This window comes from Oryctolagus cuniculus, chromosome 14, assembly GCF_964237555.1.
Source record: "Oryctolagus cuniculus chromosome 14, mOryCun1.1, whole genome shotgun sequence".
NCBI lineage: Eukaryota > Metazoa > Chordata > Mammalia > Lagomorpha > Leporidae > Oryctolagus > Oryctolagus cuniculus.
Window position 1 is genome coordinate 37,459,711 of NC_091445.1, and position 23,185 is coordinate 37,482,895.

Consider the following 23,185-nt stretch of genomic DNA (forward strand, 5'->3'; position numbering starts at 1 on the left):
GTTGGTTCACTCCTCAGATGGCCACAAAGGTCAGGGCTGGGCCAGGGGTAGCCAGGAGCTTCTTCCAGGTCTCCCACATGGGTGCAGGGGCCTCAGCAGTTGGGCCATCTTCCACTGCTTTCCCTGGTGCATTAGCAGGGAGCCGGAGGGAAAGTGCACCAGCCGGGACTGGAACCACAGGGGGAGGCTTAAGCCACTAACGCCACAGCACCAGCCCCTCGTCATCACTTTAAAAGCCTGAAAGTGAGCTAGGTTCTTTATCCTGCACAGATTCAGATCTAACCTTTTGATTTTGCTCCAAGATATGTAGAAGTTAAAGGAAAGGGGTGTGGGGGGTACCTGGAGGATTAGTCTCAGCCACAGCACAGGCCCGGGTGTCTCCAAGCATCCCTCCTGCGAATCACACCTGGCGCAGGTGCGGGGCTTGGTAGAGGCCTCCGCCAGGGGCGCCTTGGAGAGGCTCGGCGCGGGAAGCAGCCTGACAAGGGGGGAGCCCGGGAGCCGTGGGACCCGCATCGCGGGCCTCCAGCACTGCGCTCAGCTCAGGCTCAGGCACAGCAGCGAAGCCCGGAAGCTGAAAGGCTAACTCCCTCCCCCCACAAAAGCCACGGAGCCGCCCGTAGAACGCCTGCTTTTCATGTTTCAATTGAAAGCGAGGGTGCCAACTGCAGATAATTGTCTATTACCTGCATTTTCCAAACAGGAAAAGAAAAAAGTCAAAAAATAAAAGGACTAAATGCACGCGCGGGCGCAGGAACCCTGCGTGTCGGCCGCGTGCGCTGCAGCGGCGAGAACTGCCCCCTTGTGGCTGTCCTGTGTAACAGCGCTTTTCGTCCACACTGCGCCCGGAGCTCGGAAGCAAGGGCCAGTATCGAGATTTAAGTCCATACTATAAAATTTATGTAAAGAATTTATCCCCACTTTTGTTTTACTCAAGAAAAACCCCATGTCCGTAATTCTCAAGTGCTCTCTCATTTTAACCTCGCTGAAATCAGGATGCAGTCGATGCTGTCATACACTGAAACTCCACCAGGTGGCAGTCACTATGTGATAAAATAAAATCTCCATTGACACCCGTTAAATACAAAAGAGTCAACCGCAAAGCACTCAGGAGGTTGTTTTTTTTTTTTTTAAGATTTTATTTATTTATTTGAGAGGCAGATCTATAGAGAGAGTAAGAGCAACAGACAGAGACAAAGGCCTTCCATACACTGGTCCACTCCCCAATAGCCCAAATAGACTTGGGCCTATCTAAAACCAACAGCCAGGTGCTGCTTCTACGTGGGTGCAGGGGCCCACGGAGTTGGTCCATCGTTTGATGCTTTCCTAAGCCATCAGCGGAGAGTTGGATCGGGAGAGGAGCAGCCGGGACATAAAGCGGCTGGTGCCGCAGACGGAGGTTTACGCCATGACATGGATCCCAGCACCCAAGATTTTAGGGATTCTGTAGGGGCACATGCATCCAAATCGTAGCAAGTGCTGTGTTAACTGCAGAACAGTGCTGAAAATGGACACCTTAAAACATAAAATTCAGGTGTTTGATGCTTATTTAATGTGACAGGTCAACGCACCCCCTTGTTTTACCCAAACTCACTTCCCACCGCAGGGTAGACAATGTAGCCAGTTGAAGGTGCTTAAACAGCGTCATCGCATTTGGCAGGGACAAGTGGCTGGAGATGTACCTCCAGGCCCTTTCAGTATGCTGACCCGTCACCCTGAGTGGATGGGACACACAGGACTGCCTCCTGGCCCTTCCAGTCTGGACACTCCTGAGCCCGCAGCAGGGTGGCAGTGGGATGCTTCCTGGGGAGAGAGGAAAGAACCTGGCTGACCCAGGGCGCATTTGCGGCTCTCTGCTGCCCTCTCGAGGAAGGAAGTTGGCATTGCATCGAGTGGGGTCTCAGCAGCCAGGCTGGAAGCACAGCGCGCAGGTCCGCTGCTGGCGTGGGCAGCTCAGCTCAGCATCCCTCTACAGCCCTCTGTGTGTGCGTGCATGTGTGTGCTCCTCTGTCCCTGCCCAAAGATCGGAGAGTGAGGCCCTGCCCCCAATCCCTCCCAGTTTCCCAGCCCCGTCCCTCCTGGGGACTCCCTGGCCCAGCATGGTCTCCTACAACCTGCTTGGAAAAGCTGTGCCTTTGTGGCTGATGACTTGATGAAGAGGAATTTCAGGGCCAGACACCCCATCTGGTTTTCCCAAGGCTCCGACCTGCAGGCCCATGTTTCCACTGCGGTAACTAAGGCTGGCTTTGCTGAACTAACTCCGTGCTGCCGTCACAGGTCCATTTTAGTGTCCAAATCTATTTTAAGAGGTTGTTCTGTTTTAGTTACTAGTGCGTGCATTGGGATTTTGAACACCTGAGGGGCTGCGGTGCTCCGTGAGTGGTGACTTTGCAAATGCGGGCACCTTTCTCACCGGTAGACAAAGACAGCAATTTCCAAATGAACCGCATGGGGTGAAGGAGAGCACCTAGTAGGTTCAGGGAGAACACAGTAGGATCTCGACGTTTACCTAGTACACTTAACCTCACCCTGCTTAAATTTCAGCTTTGGACAAGATTTTTCAATATACCTGTCAACAGACTCACGCATAATATATAAATAGGAGTATTTCAGAAAGTTCGTGGGAGAATGGAATTAAAAGATGGTTATCTGGTGCAAAAAAAAGAAGTTTCAGATCCATGCATACAAAAGGCCTTTAAAAAGTTCACAGGAAGTGAGTGTTATGAAAAAGCTATGAAAAAAAAAGAAAAAGCTATGAGTAGTTTTCAAAAACAATTTTGTACCAACATAAATTTATCTTTTCATTCCTATTATTCACATATTGTGGAAGAATGCTAATAGTTCATTAGTTCCTTTGTTTCTGAAGGGATATGCACTCTCAAAAGTGTGGCGAGCTCTGCCCCGAAGAAGACTGTTTTCCTGGCTGTGTTTGCCCATCGCAAAGGGAAGATTTTTTTTTTTAAGATTTTATTTATTTAGTTGAGAGGTAGAGTCCAGACAGAGGGAAAGACAGAGAGAAAGGTCTTCCTTCCGTTGGTTCACTCTCCAGATGGCCACAACAGCCGGAGCTGCGCCAGTCCGAAGCCAGGAGCCAGGTGTTTCCTCCCAGTCTCCCATGTGGGTGCAGGGGGCCATCCTCCACTGCCTTCCTGGGCCACAGCAGAGAGCTGGACTGGAAGAGGGCAGCCAGGACTAGAACCCGGTGCCCATATGGGATGCTGGCGCTGCAGGTGGAGGATTAACACAGTGCTAGCCCTGGAAGATTTTTTTTTTTGACAGGCAGAGTGGACAGTGAGAGAGAGAGACAGAGAGAAAGGTCTTCCTTTGCCGTTGGTTCACCCTCCAATGGCCGCTGCGACCGGCGCACTGCGGCAGGTGCACCGCGCTGATCCGAAGGTGCTTATCCTGGGGTGCAGGGCCCAAGCACTTGGGCCATCCTCCACTGCCTTCCCAGGCCACAGCAGAGAGCTGGCCTGGAAGAGGGGCAGCCGGGACTAGAACCTGGTGCCCATATGGGATGCTGGCGCTGCAGGTGGAGGATTAACCTACTGCGCCACAGTGCTAGCCCTGGAAGATGGTTTTAAATATTACATCATGCCCCTCTCCGCACCAGGCTCCCAGGCGTGAGATATGGGACACTTTTTTTAACTGTAAAATGTTTTAAGAATATATTTGAGGGGGCAGGTGTTGTGGCACAGTGGCTTGTGCTGCCACCTGTGATGCTGGCATCCTATGTTGGAGTGATGGTTTGAGCCCCTGCTGCTCTGTTTTCTATCCAGCTCCCTGCCAGTGCACCTGGGAAACCAGCAGAAGATGGCTCAAGCACTCGGGCCCCATGTGGGAGATCCAAAATGGAGTTTAAGGCCCTGGCTTCAGCCTGGCCCAGCCCTGGCTGTTGCCACCATTTGGGAGAATGAACCCACAGATGGCAGATCTTGCCCTCTCTCTGTCTTTCTCTCTCTCTCTCTCTCTGTCATTCTGCCTTTCAAATAAATACATAAATCTTAAAAAAAAAAAAAAACAGAATAGAATCATTGTGTTAGGCTCTGCTAAGATAATAAAAAAAATTCTTACTCTTCTATGGCAGAGGGAAAAGATAAAAAATAAGCTAAGCTTAATTCAAAAAGGAGTCTGGATGCTGGTTCCTTAGGTGCGGACTCAAGAGATCCTCAGTTGCAGGGCCAGCCCCCGAGAGAAGTAAGGAGAGATTTGGGAACTCTGGCCGGTGAGTCACCGCAGAAACAGCCAAGGTGCACAGTCCCTCTTTCCAAAAGGCGGAGTCGCTGAGAAACCCCCATCACACGTGGTCTGGGCACTGCTTTTGTCTTCCTGGGAAACCAATAAAACTGGTCAGGTGAGTTCCTGCAGGGCCACAGTGAGGGCAGCCCCTCCTCCTTCCACACTGCTCCTCCAGTGCCCCTAGTGCCAGCCCAGGACCTTGCTCTGCGTCATCTCAGCCACAAGACTTCTCTAAGATGTTGGCGTGTGTGAGAACCACCCGTGGTGCTCACAAAAAGCAGTTGAAGATGGCCCAGATGCTTGGGCCCCTGCACCCGCGTGGGAGACCTGGATGGGACCCCTGGCTCTTGACTTTGGGCCGGCCCGGTCCTGGCCACTGGGGCCATTTGGGGAGTGAACCAGCCGATGGAAAATCTCTCTCTCTCTCTCTCTCTCTGTCTCTCCCTCTTTGTAATTCTGACTTTCAAATAAATAAATAAATCTTTAAAAAAAAAAAAAAAGGAATCTGTAGACAGGAAAAGCTTCCAACAATGAAAAGCGTTACATTTCAGGTTCTGAGATTTTGACTTCCGCTGTTCACACTGAGAAAGCCAGGAACTACACCTGTGTGGTTGGTCAGCACGGTGTCCCCGGCACAAGCCGCTGCTGAAGTCACGTTCTCTGTGTTTGTGTGTTTTGTGTGACAGATGGCAGCTGGCCTCCCACGCGGCGGTGTCTACTGGTTTCCTGCACGGTGTTCCTTGCGCTGGGAGTTGTCGCTGCTGCGATCGGTCTTGGGATCACCTTTGGAAGCCCAGTGAAGCCTGCAGGTGTGGGTGGCTCAGGGGTGACTGATCCCACCAGCTTTCACCCCACCAGCACGAGAGCTTCTGCACTCTGTGGATTTCCAGACTGGGTGCGTGGATCCCAGTCCGGGTGGGTGGCGAGTGCTGGGTGCCAGCGGTTGCTCTGAACGTCTTCCAGATCTCCAGATCACATCTTTATTCTTTTTTTTTTTTTGGACAGGCAGAGTGGACAGTGAGAGAGAGAGAGAGAGAGAGAGAGAGAAAGGTCTTCCTTTGCCGTTGGTTTACCCTCCAATGGCCGCCGCGGCCGGCACACCGCGCTGATCCGAAGGCAGGAGCCAGGTACTTATCCTGGTCTCCCATGGGGTGCAGGGCCCAAGGACTTGGGCCATCCTCCACTGCACTCCCTGGCCACAGCAGAGAGCTGGCCTGGAAGAGGCGCAACCGGGAAAGAATCCGGCGCCCCGACCGGGACTAGAACCCGGTGTGCCGGCGCCGCAAGGCGGAGGATTAGCCTAGTGAGCCGCGGCGCCGGCCTGATCACATCTTTATTCTTTGTGGTAGCTTTGCAGGGTGCTGTCACTATTATGGCAGAGACGCAGGGAAGCTAGCTGACTCGCGCAGGACCACGTGGCCAGTCTGTAGACAAGCCAGGTTTCCCATCCAGGCCAGCCTGACTCCGATGCAAATGAAGGTTGCGACTTCCACCTCGAAGGGACTTTGTAACCAGGGAGACCCGTGACATCGCAGCACACAATACTGAACAGCCTACACTGAGTTCAGTTGTCGGGCGAGATGGTAACTGCAGAGAGAGTAACGAGGGAGATGGGCCTGGGGCTGACGCTTGCAAGGCAGTTACGGATTTGGGACTGAGAGGGACACTGCATGCTCTGGGTGGGACATAAAGGGGAGGACGTGTCCTTGCATCACACTTGAGATACGTGCAGACGACGTGGGTAGCTCGGAGTTGGGGGTCAGGTAAAAGCTAAGGGGACTCCTGCGGCCCCCGCAGCACTGTCTGCAGTTACACACGCACATTTACACACACGTGCATGCACACACTCACATATACACATATGCAAGCACAAATGCTCATACACACACACATGCACCGTACACACGTGCACATACTGACACAATGTGCACACACTCACACATGCACACATACACATTCGACACATGTGCTCACACATTCACATATGCGCATACATATGCACACAAATTCACACATGGGCACACACATTCACATATGTGAACACACAGCAACCATGTTCTCTCTGTCCACCTCAAACCTGTGCTCTCCAGTTTGTTATACTTTTTAAAAAAGATTTTGGGCCCATGCTGTGGCATAACGGGTAAAGCCACCATCTTCAGTGCTGGCATCCCATATGGGTGCTGGTTCAAGTCCCGGCTGCTCCACTTCCAATCCAGCTCTCTGCTATGGCCTGGGAAAGCAGTAGAAGATGGCCCAAGTCCTTGGGCCCCTGCACCCACGTGGGAGACCTGGGAGAATCTCCTGGCTCCTGGCTTCAGATCAGCCCAGCTCTGGCCATTACAGTCATTCAGGGAGTGAACCAGCAGATGGAAGACCCTCTCTCTGTCTCTGCCTCTGTCTCTCTGTAACTCTGCCTTTCAAATAAATAAATAAATCTTTTTTTTATTTATGTATTTATTTGAAAAGCAGAGCATCAGAGAGGGAGAGAGAGTTCTTCCATTTGCTGATTCACTCCCCAAATAGCCTTGACACATGGGGTTGGGCCAGGCTGAAGCCAGGAGTTAGGAACCCCATCTGGCTCTCCCACATGAGTGGTAGGTGCCCTAAGCACTTGGGCCATCTTCTGCTGCCTTCCCAGACGCATTAGCAGGGAGCTGGATCTGAAGTGGAGCAGCTAGGACTAGAACTGGCACTCCAGTATAGGAAGTGGGTGTCTCAGGTGGTGGCCTAACCTGCTATGCTGTAACACAGACCCCTTGGGTGCCCTTCCGCCGTCACTCCTGTGGCTGACTTGTGAGGGGTTTAACACTACGCTCCAGTGCCCCAGACTGAGTGAGGCGTGCCCCCGCTGTGCTTCTGCAGGCCCAGTGTAAACTCCAACCCAGCTGTTAATCCCATTGTGTGATAATCTTTGGTTCTGGAATGTGCCTTGGAGGCGAGAATTGCGGCCCTGGTACACAGCTGGCCTTTTAACTACACAGCTTGGACAAGGCATTGAGGCTTGATGCTTCTAGAAGTGGAGCCACAGGGGACTCATGAGCAGGGAGATGAGAAAAGCAAGCAACCCTCGCGTGGTTTCAGTGAAGAAATGGGCCGGAGAGGAAGCCATAGGGAAACTAACTGATGAAGCTGTCGGGGAAGAAGTGGGACTTGGGGCCGCTCTGGATCACACAGTCCCTGCCAAGCTTCGCAGTTAGCACGCGAACAGTAGGAGGTTGCCTAATGACAGGATGTAAGGGCAGGATCTGGAGTCTCATGAACTCATCTGATTTTTCTCTTGCATGACCTGAGACAAACCTCTTTAACTGCAATGCTTCAAATACCGCGTGTGACTCAGCTTTCACTGCCTGTGGTCTATCAGCACGTGTATCTTAAATGCTCCCTGCCTCGTTGTTTGGAGCCAGAGTTTGGAAATGATCTAGTGCCAATAAGGGCAATGGTAAAACACACTGGGGCATGTCCACACCACGGGGTGCTAAGACACTGTGCGGCCTCTAGGAGGTGTAAGGCAAACCTTGAAGGATCAGTACGGAACCTCCAGACTCTCGGAAGAGTGAGTGACTAACCCAGCACCATGTGAGTGGCTGCGTGTAAAATACGTCTGTGGAGTAGCTGGGGAGGGTGAAGACACGCACACACCCCGTGGGAGCTACAGTGAAATGTGCCCTCCGAGGAAGCAGATTTTGATAAACACACACGCACTCAGGAAGTTCGTTGGGAAGTTCCTGGTACCAACACTGACCTTGTTGGCGTGAGGGAAGTGGGATGGTCAACGGAAGGCAGCAGCTGGGCTGCCACGGAGCCCCCACGAAGACCCGGGGCCGCCCCCATAGGGAGCCCGGGGAGCAGGGCTGGCCTGCAGAGTTGTTCCCACCTAAGATGCCAGAGTCAGACCTTTTAAATTCGCCATCTACCAATCACTGGATGTGGATTGCTGGGAAAGGAGTGTGGCTATGTTCAGCAAAGAGTTATTTCTCCATGGTTAAAGCTGGCCTGTTTGCTTTCTAAATAGATTCACCTTCTAAATGAGCCATACATGGTTTGTTACTCAATCTGGATCTTGTGACTGCCCACTCACTTGCTACAGATTAGAAAGTGACTCAGGTCAACATTCTACACTTCTACTACATTGGTATAAAGGACCAATCTAACCTATTATTTCCTTCCAAAAAAAAAAAAAAAAAAAAAAAAAAAAACCACAAGCGCAAGTGCTTGGGACCCTGCACCTGTGTGAGAGACCTGGCGGAAGCTCTGGCTCCTGGCTCCGGATCAGCACAGCTCCAGTAGTGGCTGCCAATTGTGGAGTGGAAGACTTCTCTTTCTCCCTCTGCTTCTCCTTATCTCTCTGTGTAACTCTGACTTTCAAATAAATAATAAATCTTAAAAAAAGAGAGAGAAAAAAAGAAAATGGCCCAAGTGTTTGGGTCCCTGCCAGCCATGTAGAAGACCCCAATGAAGCTCCTGGCTTTGTCCTGGCCCAGCCCTGGCCATTGCGACCATCTGGGGAGTGAACCCGTGGATGGAAGATCTCTGTCTCTTTTGTCTGTAGCTCTAGCTCTCAAATAAACAAATCTTTTTAACAAATCTATCTCTCCCTTTCTCTCTGTAACTCTGCCTTTCAAATAAACAAGTTAATTTTTTTTTTTTTTGACAGGCAGAGTGGATAGTGAGAGAGAGAGACAGAGAGAAAGGTCTTCCTTTTTGCCGTTGGTTCACCCTCCAATGGCTGCCACGGCTGGCGCGCTGTGGCCGGCACACCATGCTGATCCGAAGGCAGGAGCCAGGTGCTTCTCCTGGTCTCCCATAGGGTGCAGGGCCCAAGCACTTGGGCCATCCTCCACTGCCTTCCCAGGCCACAGGAGAGCTGGATTGGGAGAGGAGCAGCCAGGACTAGAACCGGCGCCCATATGGGATTCCAGCACTTCAGGCCAGGGCTTAACCCACCGTGCCACAGCACCAGCCCCTCCTTATGCTTTTTTAAAGATTTATTTATTTGAAAGGCAGAGGTACAGAAAGACATAATCTTCCATGTGCTAGTTCACTCCCCCCGAAATGGCCACAACAGTCAGGACTGGGCCAGGCTGAAGTCAGGAGCCAGGAGCTCCATCTGGGTCTCTCTCATGGTGGGTGGTAGCAGGGCCATCATCTGCTGCTTTCCCAGACACACTCTCAGGGAACTGGATCAGAAGTGGAGCAGCTGGGACTTGAACCAGCACTCCTGTATGGGAAGCTGGTGTCACAGCTGGTGGCTCAACCTGCTGCACCACAACGCCCGCCCCTCTTTCTCACTTTTCCTTTCACTCTCCAAGTTTTCCTGCCCACTCTGGCTTCCCCCTCTTTATCCTTCGTAGGCATTTCCCCCAAGCCATAACCCTTCCAAATTAGAATTACAGCCAATCCTCTCTTGGCACTGATTTCTCAGGGAATCTGCACATGCTGAGCCTAACAGGTGCTTTTCCTGAAAACCATGATGCTAAGCACCTTCTGAGATAGGGGACACCTGCTGTGGTGCTATTTGCTGACCACCAGCTCAGTCCTAACTACGAAACATTCAAGACACCAAGTGCACCTTCACCACGCCCTCGCCAACTCTCAACTAGGTACCACTCTACACACCAAGTAGGAATTTTGTAAGGATACTTATTTTTAGGCATAGATATATATCAGATACAGCTGCTACCAATATAGATGTACTCATATGTATATACACGAATTTAGATATATCTCAGATACAGCTGCTGTGAATTTGCTATTTACATCTTCCATCAAGTTTTTCTAACACTTCAAATTTTAAAAAATACCATCACCTTGGTATTTTTGCATCTGCCAGAGCAGTTAAGGTGCTATTTCAGGGGGGCTGATGCTGTGTTGCGGGCATCCCATATGCTCCTCTTCCAATCCAGCTCTCTGCTTATGGCCTGGGAAAGCAGTGGAAGATGGCCCAAGTGCTTGGGCCCCTGCTCCCAAGAGACCTGGATGAAGCACCGGGCTCCTGGCTTCAGATCGGCCCAGCTCTGCCCTTTGCAGCCATTTGAGGAGTGAACCAGCAGATGGAGGACCTTTCTCTCTGTCTCTCCCTTTCTCTGTCTCTGGCTCTACCTGTCAAGTACATAAGTGAAATCTTAAAAAAAAAAAAAATGCTACTTGGGATGCCCACATTCTTATTGGAGTGCCTGGGTTCAAGTTCCTGCTAACGCACACCATGGGAGACAACAGGTAGTAGTCGGATCCCTGCCACCTGTTAGTAAATTGGTGCCGTCTTATCTGTGGCGCCAGTCTATGCCCTGGACACCCTGCTAGGCTCTGGCCCGCACTGCCATTGCTGGAAGCCAGGTGACCGGATGGCCCAGCCACAGGTGTCAGCTCCACCCCCACCCTAATGGGATTTGCTGCTCCTACTTCCTCCCTCCCCCACTCCCCGTAAAAGTATAACAGGACCCGCTTTCCACACACTGCTCTCTCTCTTGATCTCTCTCTCTCTCTCAACCCCTCTCTCTCTCTCTTCTTCGCCCCTTCCCTCTGATGTATGGGACCCCCCACCCCCCACCCCACCCCCGGTCAACAAACCCTTTCCCTTAATTCCGGTGTTTGGTGTGGGAGACCCGGATTGAGTTCCAGGCTCCTGGCTTCCACCTGGTCCAGCATCAGTTGTTGCTGGGGTTGGGGGAGTGAACCAGTGATGACAGCTCCCTGTGTATCTTTCTGCCTTTCGAATAAAAAGGGAAAAAAAAATACTGTCATATTATTCTGACCATGTGCCATCACAGTTCTGAGAGGGTAGATTCATTGCACTTAATAAAATCGATTTAACTCACAGAATCCCCAAGACATGGGTGTGATAAGTCCCCTTCAATCTCCTTTCCAGCAAAACATATAAGGGAGGGGGCTCCATCCACACCTGCCCTGTGGACTCCCTCCCACACACCTTCTGTGCTGTCTCTCAACCAGAACATGTCCAGATGCCAGAGGTGTTGCCCCAAATGCAAGCTAAGAAAGCCTAGGAGAATGAGAGAGAATACAAAAGAAAAGGGGGAGATGAACTAATGGGGAAAGAACCATGGCAAGAAGCAGAGGAGGAAGGAGGGGGCCCGGTGGTCCATTAGTGAGGCTGGGAGTTCACTCTCCTGGGTGCGTGGGTGAACACGCGGCATTTGTCTCCTAAATCCTGCAGATGTACCACGCCGGCCGTGTAAAGCAGCTCCCCAGCTCCCAGGCTTCCTGTGCGAGGACCTCACTACGTGCCCACCCCCGTCCACACTTTGTAACGGCAAGGCAGATTGCAGTGACGGCGAGGATGAGTCTGCCACCTACTGCGGTGAGAGGGGCAGGTCGTCACAGTTACGGGAATAGCGGCCAGTGGTTAACAGTGGACATGCAGAATGGTCATTAAAACCTCATCATGCATCAGTGCTTTCTAGTAGCAATAATGCTTTTGTCCAAAAGAGGCCAAATGCCCAACAGTCTCCCGCAAAACTTCATATTCCAGTGTTCCAGCCATAAGACTTGGATATATGTGGACAAGGTGTGTGACACAAGAAATGACTGTGGCGATTGCTCGGATGAATCAGGTAAAAATGAATATGTGTAGCTGATTTTCTAAAGGGTTCTTAGAGGAGCTACCCTTACTCTTCAAGCACAGAAGTTGACTCAGAAAATTTCCTTACTAAATTTGCATTTGGGGCTGGGGTCATGGCACAGCAGGTTAAGCCCCCTGCTGCAGCACTGCCAGCATCCCATATGAGTGCTGGTTCGAGTCCCAGCTGCTCTACTTCCCCCAGTCCAGCTCCTGCTAATGTGCCTACTAAACAGTGGAAGATGGCCCAAGTGCTTGGACCCCTCCACCCACAGGGAGACCTAGATCTCTCTCAATCTCTCTCTCTCTCTCTTCCCTTCTCCTCTGTAACTGCCTTTCAAATACAATAAATCTTTTTAAAAATTAATATCTACAGCCCTGATTGAGCAATTCTATTACTTTCAGTAGTTTCTGAATGTATTTCAAGTGGGTGAGTTCTCTAGCTAAGAAGGAAATAAAGCCAGTTGTGCAAGGATTAACAAAGGAAACAACCTCTTGTGTACTGTCAGACTCCCCTTAGGTTTCTTTGGAAATTTTGGTAAAGATCAAAGAAAAGTCTGTTGAAAGCTTTGGCTCTCACAGATGTTCTAACCTTGGCATGGCCTTTCTCCTCCTTGCCCTGCCCCCACTGTTGGACAAGGAGCAGCACCCCTGATTCCCCTTACAACCTGGCAGGCAAGGCTGCATTACTAGGCTACCGTGGCAGCAGATCCAATTCCAAAGCCTCATGGCCCCAGCCCATACAGAAGACTTGTGAGAGGTACGCTCCATAGATCACTTCCTCCCTCTGAGGGTGACGACAGAAGTGCTTCCTCCCATCGCATTCAGCAGTGAGTGCTTTGACAATGAAGGCTCTATGCGCGAAGGGATCCTTAGCTGATCTCCCCCCCCACCCCCGTTTATGTCACTTAGTGTGTTTATCTGCAGGCTGCCGGGGTACTCGCGTTGGCTTTTCCAAGTACAAATTCCTTCACCCAAATATCTAGAATCTTTCACAAACATCTGCAGTTTTCCCTCTGAGCATTTTGGGATATTTTTAAGATCCAAAGAACTATTTCCACCCTGACATTTTAACAGCTCTGATTATAAAAACAAATAAAATCGTCTAGTTTTCCAGTGCCCTACGTGTCCAGGCTGGAGATGTGAGGCTGTTTCCTTTGCCGACTGCGACTGCATTCCCAGAACCCGCTGCAAAGATGGCCTTCAAGACTGTGCTGATTGGAGTGATGAAAAGTTCTGTGAATAGAGAACTTTGGTAATCATTGTTCTGGAAAAACTGAAACCGGTTATCAGATGCCTTCAGGCTTCTCTGGAAAAAAGTGACATACAAGTCTATCTACACAAATATCCTTCTAGGGGCTGGGGCCAGGGCAGAGCTACAAGAGCACAATCCAATGTTTATGGGGGGAAAAAATGACACATAGAGATCAGACTCAAGCTTCAGTCCATTTCTAAGTCTGTTTCCCAAGGCTACATGCAACTTTCTGTCTTGTGCAACACAGGGTTAGTATCCCCATAGTATGGGGATGACAACAGGCACTCATTGTTTCTACAAATAAAGGATCTTTATCCTAAGAGTTCTCAGATCAAAATAGATGTCTCTTCCTTCAGATCCAGCTGAAAACTGGTTTGATTCCAAGCTCATCTTGATAGTAAATAGCCGGTAATTATCAACCACAACAGAATCACCTGCCTCTAGCTGGCCCGCGCCTACCGTTCCACCCAGCAGATGGTGAGCTCCGCAGAGCAGAACTGGTTTTCAATCTCATTCTGCCACTCGTGGGGCTGTGTGATCTCAAGACACGAAGTTTCACTTCAAGATGGCTTCATCTGTAGTGTGGATCTTTTGGGGGATTATAATAATAAGACAAAGCAAAAGAATGTGATAGATTGTATTATTGTTGGAATAGACCTGCTACCCTGCACAGGAGGATTAGATGAGAAGCGTCATCTTCCTCAACCCCCTGCCATCCGACTCGCCTATCTGAATTGTTCCGGCTGATGAAATCTGATCATTAATGATGTGCATCACTTCCCAGCCTGAGTTGGAGGCGCCAGCTGGCTGTTCACCATCTTTCCGCGGCGATGTTCTAATTAGAGGCTGCTCTTGGAGCACAGTGGAGCCCAGCCACAAACTAAACATCAAGTGTGAGAAGCCTTTGCAGCAGCTCAATTACTTTGGTCACTTGTAACAGCAGCATAAGCCAGCCTACCTACCCTGACATTGAAGAGATTACAAAAGCATCCTGTCCTAATAACCTATAGCCACCCACATAATCATTTAAACAATGCACTTTAGAACAGAGCTCTTGAGTGTGGGTGTTAACAGGCTTAACCTCAGCCAGCTTCCGTCCCATAAGCAGGTTGCCCTGGGATAGGCCTGGCACGGAAACCCACTGCTCTTCTTTATGTAGTCTCTCCCTACTGTTTAGCCCAAACTGGAAAGAGATTCAGATAGTGACATTTTCCCACAAGCTTGCTGGTCTGTCTGGCATCCCAGTGTCTCGGGATGAACTGGGAGTATTTCCAATCATGCTACTCAATGCATGGCCACAGGGCAGGTATTTGGCATAGTCATTAAGATGCTGCTTGCTGTACCTGCATACCATACTGAAGCACCTGGGTTCTAGTCCCAGCTGCCATTCCAATTCCAGCTTCCTGCCCGTGTGCACCTTAAGAGGCAGCAGGTCCCTCCCTGACACCCACCTGGGAAACTCGGATTGAGTTCTGGGTTACTGACTTTAGCCTGGCTGGCCCAGGCCTAGCTGCTGTGGGTATCTGGGGAGTGAACCAGCAGATGGGAGCTCTCTGCCTCTCTGATTTCTTCACACAGTGAAAAAAATTAGGGAAATAAAAAGGAAAATTATCACACCCAGCAGCACTAGGGAGCTTAGCAGAAGGCAACCTCACAGGCTCAGCTGCTCAGCCCTCCATCTTAGCTGCTGTGGTCAGTTCTAGGCCAATGGGTTTGTGAGAACAGCTTTATTCCACCATGCACTCTGGCAGGAAGGCAGAGAGAAGAGTGGCCCAGGAGCTTGGGACCCAGAGGATGCATACAGCAGAGCCCAACCTGACCCAGAGGTGTCAGGAAACACCTACTTTCTTGTAATTCTGTAAAGGGTCATTGTTACTGTAGCAGTCCAAGGTAACAGGAAGCCACACATCCTTTGGAGAAAAACGACACAATGTAAAAGGGTGCAAGTACTGTTTCCACAGAACCTCTGTTTGTTTGGTATAGTTAATTAAACCACTACAAGACTTTTAGATGTACTATGGTATCTTTAAAAGGTACTTACAAATTGCAATGAAAACATAAATCCTTGACCTGGATGTGGATTACATATAATTATTTTAATTACTATTCGGAAAATCTTAAGTTTTAGCTGCTAAAACATGACTGTTAATAACAATTTTTTAGAAGTAGACCTATGTTGAGGAAGTTTTCTGGGGTGATGGAACTGTTTAGTATCCTATGGTGGCAGTTGAACAATTAAAAATTCTTACAACTGCGCACACACATATTCAATTTTATTGTATGTTAACATTAAAAAAAAAAAGAGCCGCCCTGGTCATTTTAAGAAAAAGACAAAGTGGCCTGAAGACATTCCTAGTACAAATGCTACTTTTTTTCCAAGTCCTTTTAGATATCCTATGAAAGGAGATTTGGAGATGAACTACTTTCACTGTTTTGAAAACTGAACTTCATGTCACACCTACAAAACAAACTACTAGTCCCTACTTCATAAATTCAGAATGAAATAAACCTGAGAGGAATAATACACAGGCCCCTAACTTATGATTATAATTTTAAAAAGTATTATCAAGAAAAAAAGGCTCTGGCTTACCTACTAGGGAATCCTGTTCTCATTTGCATGTACACCCACGACATAACCATGGGGGCCCTGAGGGCTGCAGTTTTCCAACATGAGAATGATACTACCTTTGTGACACCACACCACTACATACTGACTTTACACCTTTAATCTGATGCCATGAACTTTCTAAAGAAAAAAAAAAAACTTTTCTTACTGGGCACAAATCAGTTTCAATGAAATAAAGAAATAAAACCACATACTAGGCAAAGAAATTTATTAACCTTTGTTTCAAACTTTATTCCCAGGCTTCTTCAGCTTAATTAGCCGCAAAGAATGAAGTGTGTATAAGCAAAAACTGAAAAGAGCTGCACTGTCCAAGGGGCTTGAGCTTAAAAATATTAGAGATCTAGATTTTATCAGATCATAAACAAAACGATTTTAAAAAGCAGTCATAATATAAAACAGCAGCTCCCAGTAACTTCTTCAAGTTTTACTTTCTTCAGAAGTTGACCCCATTCAGTTTGCCTCATTCTTGGAAGCCTCATCAAAATTCTCCACAAGATCTAGAAAAAGGAAAAGAGTAGAAATTCTGAAAAAGTCAAACCTACAAATTATAAAATTTACCAGAAAAGGAGGAACCCTCTCAAATTCAAACAGGTGTCTTTATTTTCAGTGAGATGGCTCACTGGATACACAGTGCATTTTTGGTGTAGAATCACTACAAGGCAAAGCCACGAATGTACATACTGTGCTCAGAGAGTACCCATGTACCCTCCCCACTCCAGTCTACAAGAATCTAACTAAACAATGCGAGATGCTGGTCAACCAGGGGGAGCAGAGCCCAAGAACACCACGAGACACGTGATTCTGAAGTTTTCTCAGGTTCCTAAGGATACTTTGACACACATGGGGAATATTTTTGAATCTAGTGATTCTTCTTCCCAATAAGTATTTTACAAGTAAATTATCCAGTATCAGAGATGACAGAAAGTCTCAAGGCTGCCAGAGCAGTTATTTTGCCACTGCTTTTATAGCTCAAAACTTCTCTAAGTTTCTCATAAACATGGGTTTCAAAGTAGGAAGAGGGGCAGTCGTGATCTGCAGATGAGTTGCTTCAGATGACAATATACGTACTTACTTACTCAGTATTTAATCAACTAACTCCTAGTTACATATCACTACTGTTTCCTCATTTTAAGGAGGGGCCATGTCTCCCCATCCCCTACCCCTGAATTCATTCCTTTCCCAGGATAATTTTTTGCTAAGATTCTTCAGGTTAACCGCAAGTGAAGGTTCCTACCTGGAACTTCATCATCATCGTCCTCTCCAGTAGCAAGTGGTGCTTTTCCATCCACAGCTAAGAATGGGGAAATATAAATGTTACTTACAGATCTAAGTCTTCAATAACCATTAAGCAACAGAATCCATGAGATGAATGACGTCTGCGATTTCATCTACAGTTCTATCAATAACGCCATATTCTGATGTCTACAAATGGGCTAGAATACCAGTAACAGGCAACAAACCCTCTGCCCACCAGAGGCTGAGGTAGTGAGAGCAGTAGGGAGTCCTCAGGGGGAGGGACAGCCCACATACCACATGTGGTTCGGGGAGCAAACAAAAGGGCCATTTTCTCAAATACTGCTGTCTGTGCATGGCATAGGAGGCAACAAACATTTATGGAAGTGAAATAAAATGATAAATTAAGTGTCTGTGAGCATCCACTTTCTTTTACCACACAAAAACTGAGAGCCACAGGGGAGCTACTGAGGCCTCAGTGCTAGGCCTTTACAGGTCTTGGAGGGAAACTTCAAAAGCCTGCTTCACTTGTCAAAGATGGACCAGACTCTCTCATGCCTCTCACTTTTAAAATCTAAACTGAGGTAGAGTGACTCAACACCGGAAAAAACATGAATAATTAGGTAATAAGCCATAGAAATAAGACTCTTGACTTGATTCTGCATTCAAAATTTTAAGCAAAAATGGATCAGTATGAAGCTGTTACATCCCTTGATGCACACTTACTTAACTATGCTAGTATTTGCTTTGAACAAATCCCTAACGCATGGTAATTAAACATCAAAATATTGGTGGGCCATTTCCTAAAGATCACTGGCAATACAAATTTTACAGAAACAGCTGAAGACTAAGAATTTACAATGGTATGTATTTTCTAAATTGAAAAATTTTAATTTACGCACCAATACATATTTACTGGGTACAGTAAAGGAGTAATTTGATAGATGACAGGAAGACTTATTCAACACAGTGCAGTAATACAGGCTATAGCAGTTTATTATGTATTTCAAAATAACTAGCAAAGAGGGGCCTAAAGGCTTCTGACACACAGGAGTGATAATGTTTGAGGAAGTGGAAATGCTAAGTAAAATATTTAGAAAAAAAAATTTTTATTTGAAGGACAGAGAGACCATTCCCTCCCTTCTTTTGGTTTATTCCCCATATGCCCAAAAAGGCTGGGGGGAGGGGTGGTGGCACAAAGGCAAAGCCAGAAACTCAACATGGGTGTCAGGAACCCAGCCACTTCAGCTACCACTGCCACCTCCCAGGGTCCACTTCAGCATGGTGCTGGACTCAGCAGCTGGCACCCGGAGATGAACCCAAGCACACGAACATGGGGTACCGGCATCCGGGCTCTCTACCAGCATCTTAACTGCACTCCCCAATTAATGTTCTTAATAAACCCTAACCTGAAAGTGGCTGCCCCCAAATTAACATTTTCATTTCCAGCTAATAAAGAAAAAAATATATAGTCTCTGGTTAAAGCAAGCAGCTAACAGAAAACAAACATCTCACTAAATGAAGTATAATGGTCATAGCAAGTCAGATAATTACTGTAAACATGCTTAAAATGTTAAACATTTATTTTTTAAAGTGTTCATTTCCAAAACTCAATCTATTCATTCACATTCATGTGAAGTCAGAAGACGGCAAAAATCTGCTGCTACGGAAGTAGCCCCGAGGAAGAGCGCTACCCAGAGACTCACATTGTTTGGGCAGCGCTTCGGCCAGCCTCCTCAAGCTAGTCAGGCTGTCTGCGCCAAGCTGGTTCAAGATGCTGGGGAGCATTTCTGTCAGCTGCTTTGTCTCAGCGTGGCCTGTAATGGTGAAGGTGTTTGCTGCCAGAGAAGCCTGAACTTTAGGGTTGTTAAAGTGGATCACTGTTCCTTGGTTTGTAAACATATTCACCTACGAAGAAAACAAAACAAAACAAAATTAGCAATGCCCACAAATATATTTTATTAAATGAAAAGTGAAGCAAAGGTGACACTTGGCACAGAATGGAATGTGCTATCTAATAGCTTTCAATCTTAGCAACCTCCCTGGTATTCATTAATAGGGAATAAGCATGCCTTAGAAACTGTACAGGCTAGCAGGATACAAAATTCTCTGCTGCAAGTAGAGTAAAAAAAAATAATTTAATGCATTAAAATTTTAACCTTTTCTGGCCAAATCTTATTTTTAACACAGCACAATCTGACACTTACCTCTTCAATACCAGAGATATTGTTTACCCCTAATTTCTTTAGGGAGAACTGAAGTTTTTTATCATCTGCTGTTGCTGTTCTGTGAACCACCTTCTTCTTTCTGCGAGCAGTTCCCTAAAGTGGGGAGAAAAGGAGCCGACAGCACATTTATGTAACACACACACCACGCATTATAGCAGACATTTTAGAAACAGTTGCTAATCCCCTTCTAACCTTTGGCTCCGTATAGGAACATTACCATAAATACAAACGTATGCAGCAAATAGATAAGCTACGGCAAAGACTGAAGCCAAAGCCCAGACAGCACTGTCTACGCAGCCCTTCTAACTGCTGAGCCTCTCGCTTCTCAGACAGTAAAAGCAGGTATTTCCAAAGTCCTACTTTACATTATCTACTCTAAAAGTGATCAAAGCGTGGCATGTGTCGACCTAAATTTAGCGAAGCTCCACATCCAGGATTATCAACATCTTCTGTTGGACATGAAAGAAAACTCAACATCCAAATTAATATTCACTGCCATGATAGTCTATGAAAGAACCAAATTCATCTGCACACAGACTTCCACAGCACCCAGGAGTAAATCTGAAATTCTTAACCCGTGCTCTGCCTACCTCTATTGTTCGGTTCTGAGCCTGTTCTGAGCTGTCTCCAGCCAAAACACAAAACAAAACCGGCCAGGCAGGCTCTGACGCTAGGGCATGACAGGCGCCCTAGGGTCAGAGCCCTACAGCGTGACTCCTCGCTTCCTCCAACTTCTGCCTGGCTCCCTCCCTCATTACAGACCTCTGCTTTGCTGTCACCATATCACAATGGCCTTTTTCAACCACCCAATATAAAAGAGCAACTCCCACTCACTTATCCTTTTCTATCCTAGCATTTATTGCTGCAAGAGACAAGCACATTTTATCATCTGAACCTTCCACTAAAATGTAACAGCTCCTGGAAAGCTTCTAGTATCTGGCGCATGCAAAGCCCTCTAGGATAAGACTTGCACACGACTACCTCACTGTCCCTCTGCCTCCCACACAGTTCCCACTCAACCCTTGAAATCCTGTTCAAGCCATTCCTCTCCCGTGCCTTCTCCAAACTGCAACTACTCCCCCAATGCCAAATCATTCCCCTCTCTGCATTTGAAAATGCTTTTATTTTATTAGGTATATAACACTGTGAAAACACTTTCTGAAAAGATTCCTGTCACTACCACCAGGCTCAAAAACTCCCAATGGGACTTAATTTAAATTTTATTCTTAGGATCCAAAATATTAAAGGCTTGAATAAATAAAGGATTTAGATGAAGAAAATATTACATTTAAAAAAAAGTATATACACTGATACCAACACCCCCCCCCCGAATTTTTAAGAGCAAAAAATCCCCTTGAAGTTTCATGCATAAAGAACTTCTGACTTCTGTAAGAAAACAGCATGCCTCTGACAGAGTCCCATGACACCACACAAATGTGGAGTCTGTCTTCAGCTTAAGTAATTATTATCCAGGTTTTGATTAGATGTTGAAATAAAGGGCTTTTATAATATGTTAACCTTCAAATAACACAGAGTTCCCTAAGGCAAAAGTAACTCAACTAACTTCACAGCCATTAAAAGGCATAGAAAATGATTTCGTATTACAAATTCTACAGGCCTAACTTCCTGTCTTAGCTAAGCAAACTATTAAGATGTTAGGATACACGGCTGAATCTCAAAGCAACCTTGAACATCCAACAAAACCCTGACTCTCATTTACACTAGTGATGCCTCTCTCAAGAAGAAGTAACAATAGAAGACTGTACACAGGCACACTCTACAAACCACTCCTGAAATGGAAAAAGAATAGTGGCCTAAACACCACACGTAAGAGCGTCCAACGACAGTCCACAAAGAATATGACGAGTTGTTCTGGCCCTTGAGGGCTAAGGTGTGCAAGCTTTAGGATGACAGGAACCATCCACTGTCGTTAATGTGCAGGTGTGGGTCCTGAAGACTCCCAGTGTCAGCATCCACACACGAGGCGGCACACTCACTGCTGGCCACGTCCAGTAGTTTAACAGGGCTGCAGCTCGTTATTTAAGTACAACCTCTGGCCATCTCACAGCAGACTCCACAGTAACTTGAAAGTAAATGCTTGAAGCCGGGAAAAACTAATAGGTGACAAAGCCGCAGTCTGGGCAAGCTTTACCAAGTAAAGACAGGCTCTGGTACAACAGGCTACCACACCTTATTAAATACTTGGAATGTGCCAACACAATACAAAGCACAATGAGGTAGACATCCATCTGACTTCAGTAAATTACTTAGAAGAACAACCTAACAGCTGAGTTCAGAAGAGAATTCCCTTGAAAAAGATCAGTATTCATGGCGGGGGGAGGGGGAGACATATTTTAAATTCAGTCAGTCAATTTCATTCCCTCAGTTTTAGCGTAACTGAAAATCAAAAAAGAAAAGAGATTAGCCAGGTAACACTTCCCACCCTTAAGTCACTGCACTTAAACTCCAGAAGGTACCTCTAGCAAAGATTCTGTTCAGTGTTGAAGGCACACAACTGCCCTGAACGGCACGTAGTACAGAAAACGCTGCAATTTCCAAGAGACACCAACTTCTAACTAGTATGTCTAACAGGAGAAACTCATCAGCAAATTCAGAGTAAGTTTAGGATTAAAACACACACACACACACACACACACACACCAAACACTGACTCCATACAACTTAAGCCAAAGCAACTCGGGGCTATGACGACACAACAGTGATCTAACTGAAATGACACATTTTTAGGAAACATTCTGTCCTACTTAATACACTGTAACACTGGAAACACATAGACATGAAAGCAAGGGGGCTAGGAGCTCCTCTTTCTCATCTATTTTAATGCACCACCTGCGAGCCTCCTTTTCGTGTATCGTTCTACCTCCTGCCTCCTCCCGGATCCGCCAGCTCCGCGATCTTGGCAGGCACACAAACCAACAATCCAAAAATGCAAAAGGAATGAAACTTACTTTCCCACCAATGCGCACTTGTGCCTGCAGTTTGGCGAGTTTTTCCTGGTTCATGATAGTTTCTTTCATCTAGAAAAAGGGGAAATCCCTCAGCAAGCAAAAGGCCTGGTTCCTCCCTCCTCATTTTCCCGAGAGAGCAGCAGGACAATAAACGCCCCACACAGGCCGAGGCCTGGATCCCAAGCCCACCCCGCAAAGCTCTCCATTTCAGTTTTGCGGGAGCCCAGAGAGCAGTCCCCTCTCCACCCCTCCCCCACAACTCCCCGCTCTTCGCAGGCCCAGAACAAGGGCTCCCACCCGCGCCTGGCCAGCACCCCTACCCCTTACCCCCCACCCTCGGCCCTGGCCTGGCCTCGGCCTAGCCAGGGCCTGCCCGGCCCAGCCACTCTCCGCAAGCCTCGCGGTACCTGAGGCTCCTGTCCTCGGGTTCCGCCGCGAGGTGGAGGAAGAGACGGCGTCGCCTCGCCCCCAGGGCAGCCGCCCCTGGCTCGACCTCGCCCCCGAGAGTCAGCCTGAGCGGGTGCGCCTGTCCGTCGCATCGCCTTCCTCTCAGCCCTGTCCCTCCCTGTTTTCGCTCCTTCCGGGAACTTCCCGCCCCCGATCCCGTCCTCCTCCCACGCCGGCGTCTAGAGCCTTTTTGTACCTTGTCCGAGCGGAAATGGGGCCGCGCGGGGGACTAGGGTTGGCGCTCAGGGGGTCTCGGGCAGACCAGCTGAGATTAAGCGCACACACGCGGGGACGCAAGATGGCAGCTAGAGGGAGGCCGGAAGTGACGCACGGCCACTTCCTCCAGAAGTCAGGAAACGGACCTCGCTGCGCGCTCGGGCCGTCGCTGCGCACGCGCGGCGGCCGTGACAGCCCGGCGGGCCTTTCTTCTGCTTGTGGCGCGGCTGGGGCTGCACGGAGGCCGCGGGGCAGACCCTGGGCGGGGCGCGCGGCGCGTAGTGCTAGGCGAAGCCCTCAAGACGCCTGGAACGAGATTCTTTGCCCGGCTGCTATGGGGCCCGGACCCCAGCGTTCTTTAGCCTCCCGAGAAAGGGGCTGCTCGCGTGTCCCCGCAAC

The 23,185-nt window shown here is 48.2% G+C and overlaps 1 protein-coding gene across 2 annotated transcripts; it reads right to left on the bottom strand.

Moving 5' to 3' along the window:
* Window positions 1-15,884: 15,884 nt before the first annotated feature.
* On the bottom strand, window positions 15,885-22,951 carry BTF3 (basic transcription factor 3). 2 transcript variants are annotated; one of them, XM_051830791.2, is made up of 6 exons: window positions 22,767-22,951; window positions 22,124-22,192; window positions 19,134-19,247; window positions 18,633-18,834; window positions 16,928-16,984; window positions 15,885-16,190 (listed from the first exon to the last, which is right to left on the bottom strand). In XM_051830791.2, the coding sequence occupies exons 2-6, from the start codon at window positions 22,190-22,192 to the stop codon at window positions 16,144-16,146; spliced, it is 489 nt and encodes a 162-aa protein (XP_051686751.1). In that variant the 5' UTR covers window positions 22,767-22,951; the 3' UTR covers window positions 15,885-16,143. The 2 variants fall into 2 exon arrangements, with proteins under 2 accessions (XP_051686751.1, XP_051686750.1); XM_051830790.2 differs by having other exon boundaries at window positions 22,531-22,899.
* Between the last annotated feature and the right edge of the window lie 234 nt (window positions 22,952-23,185).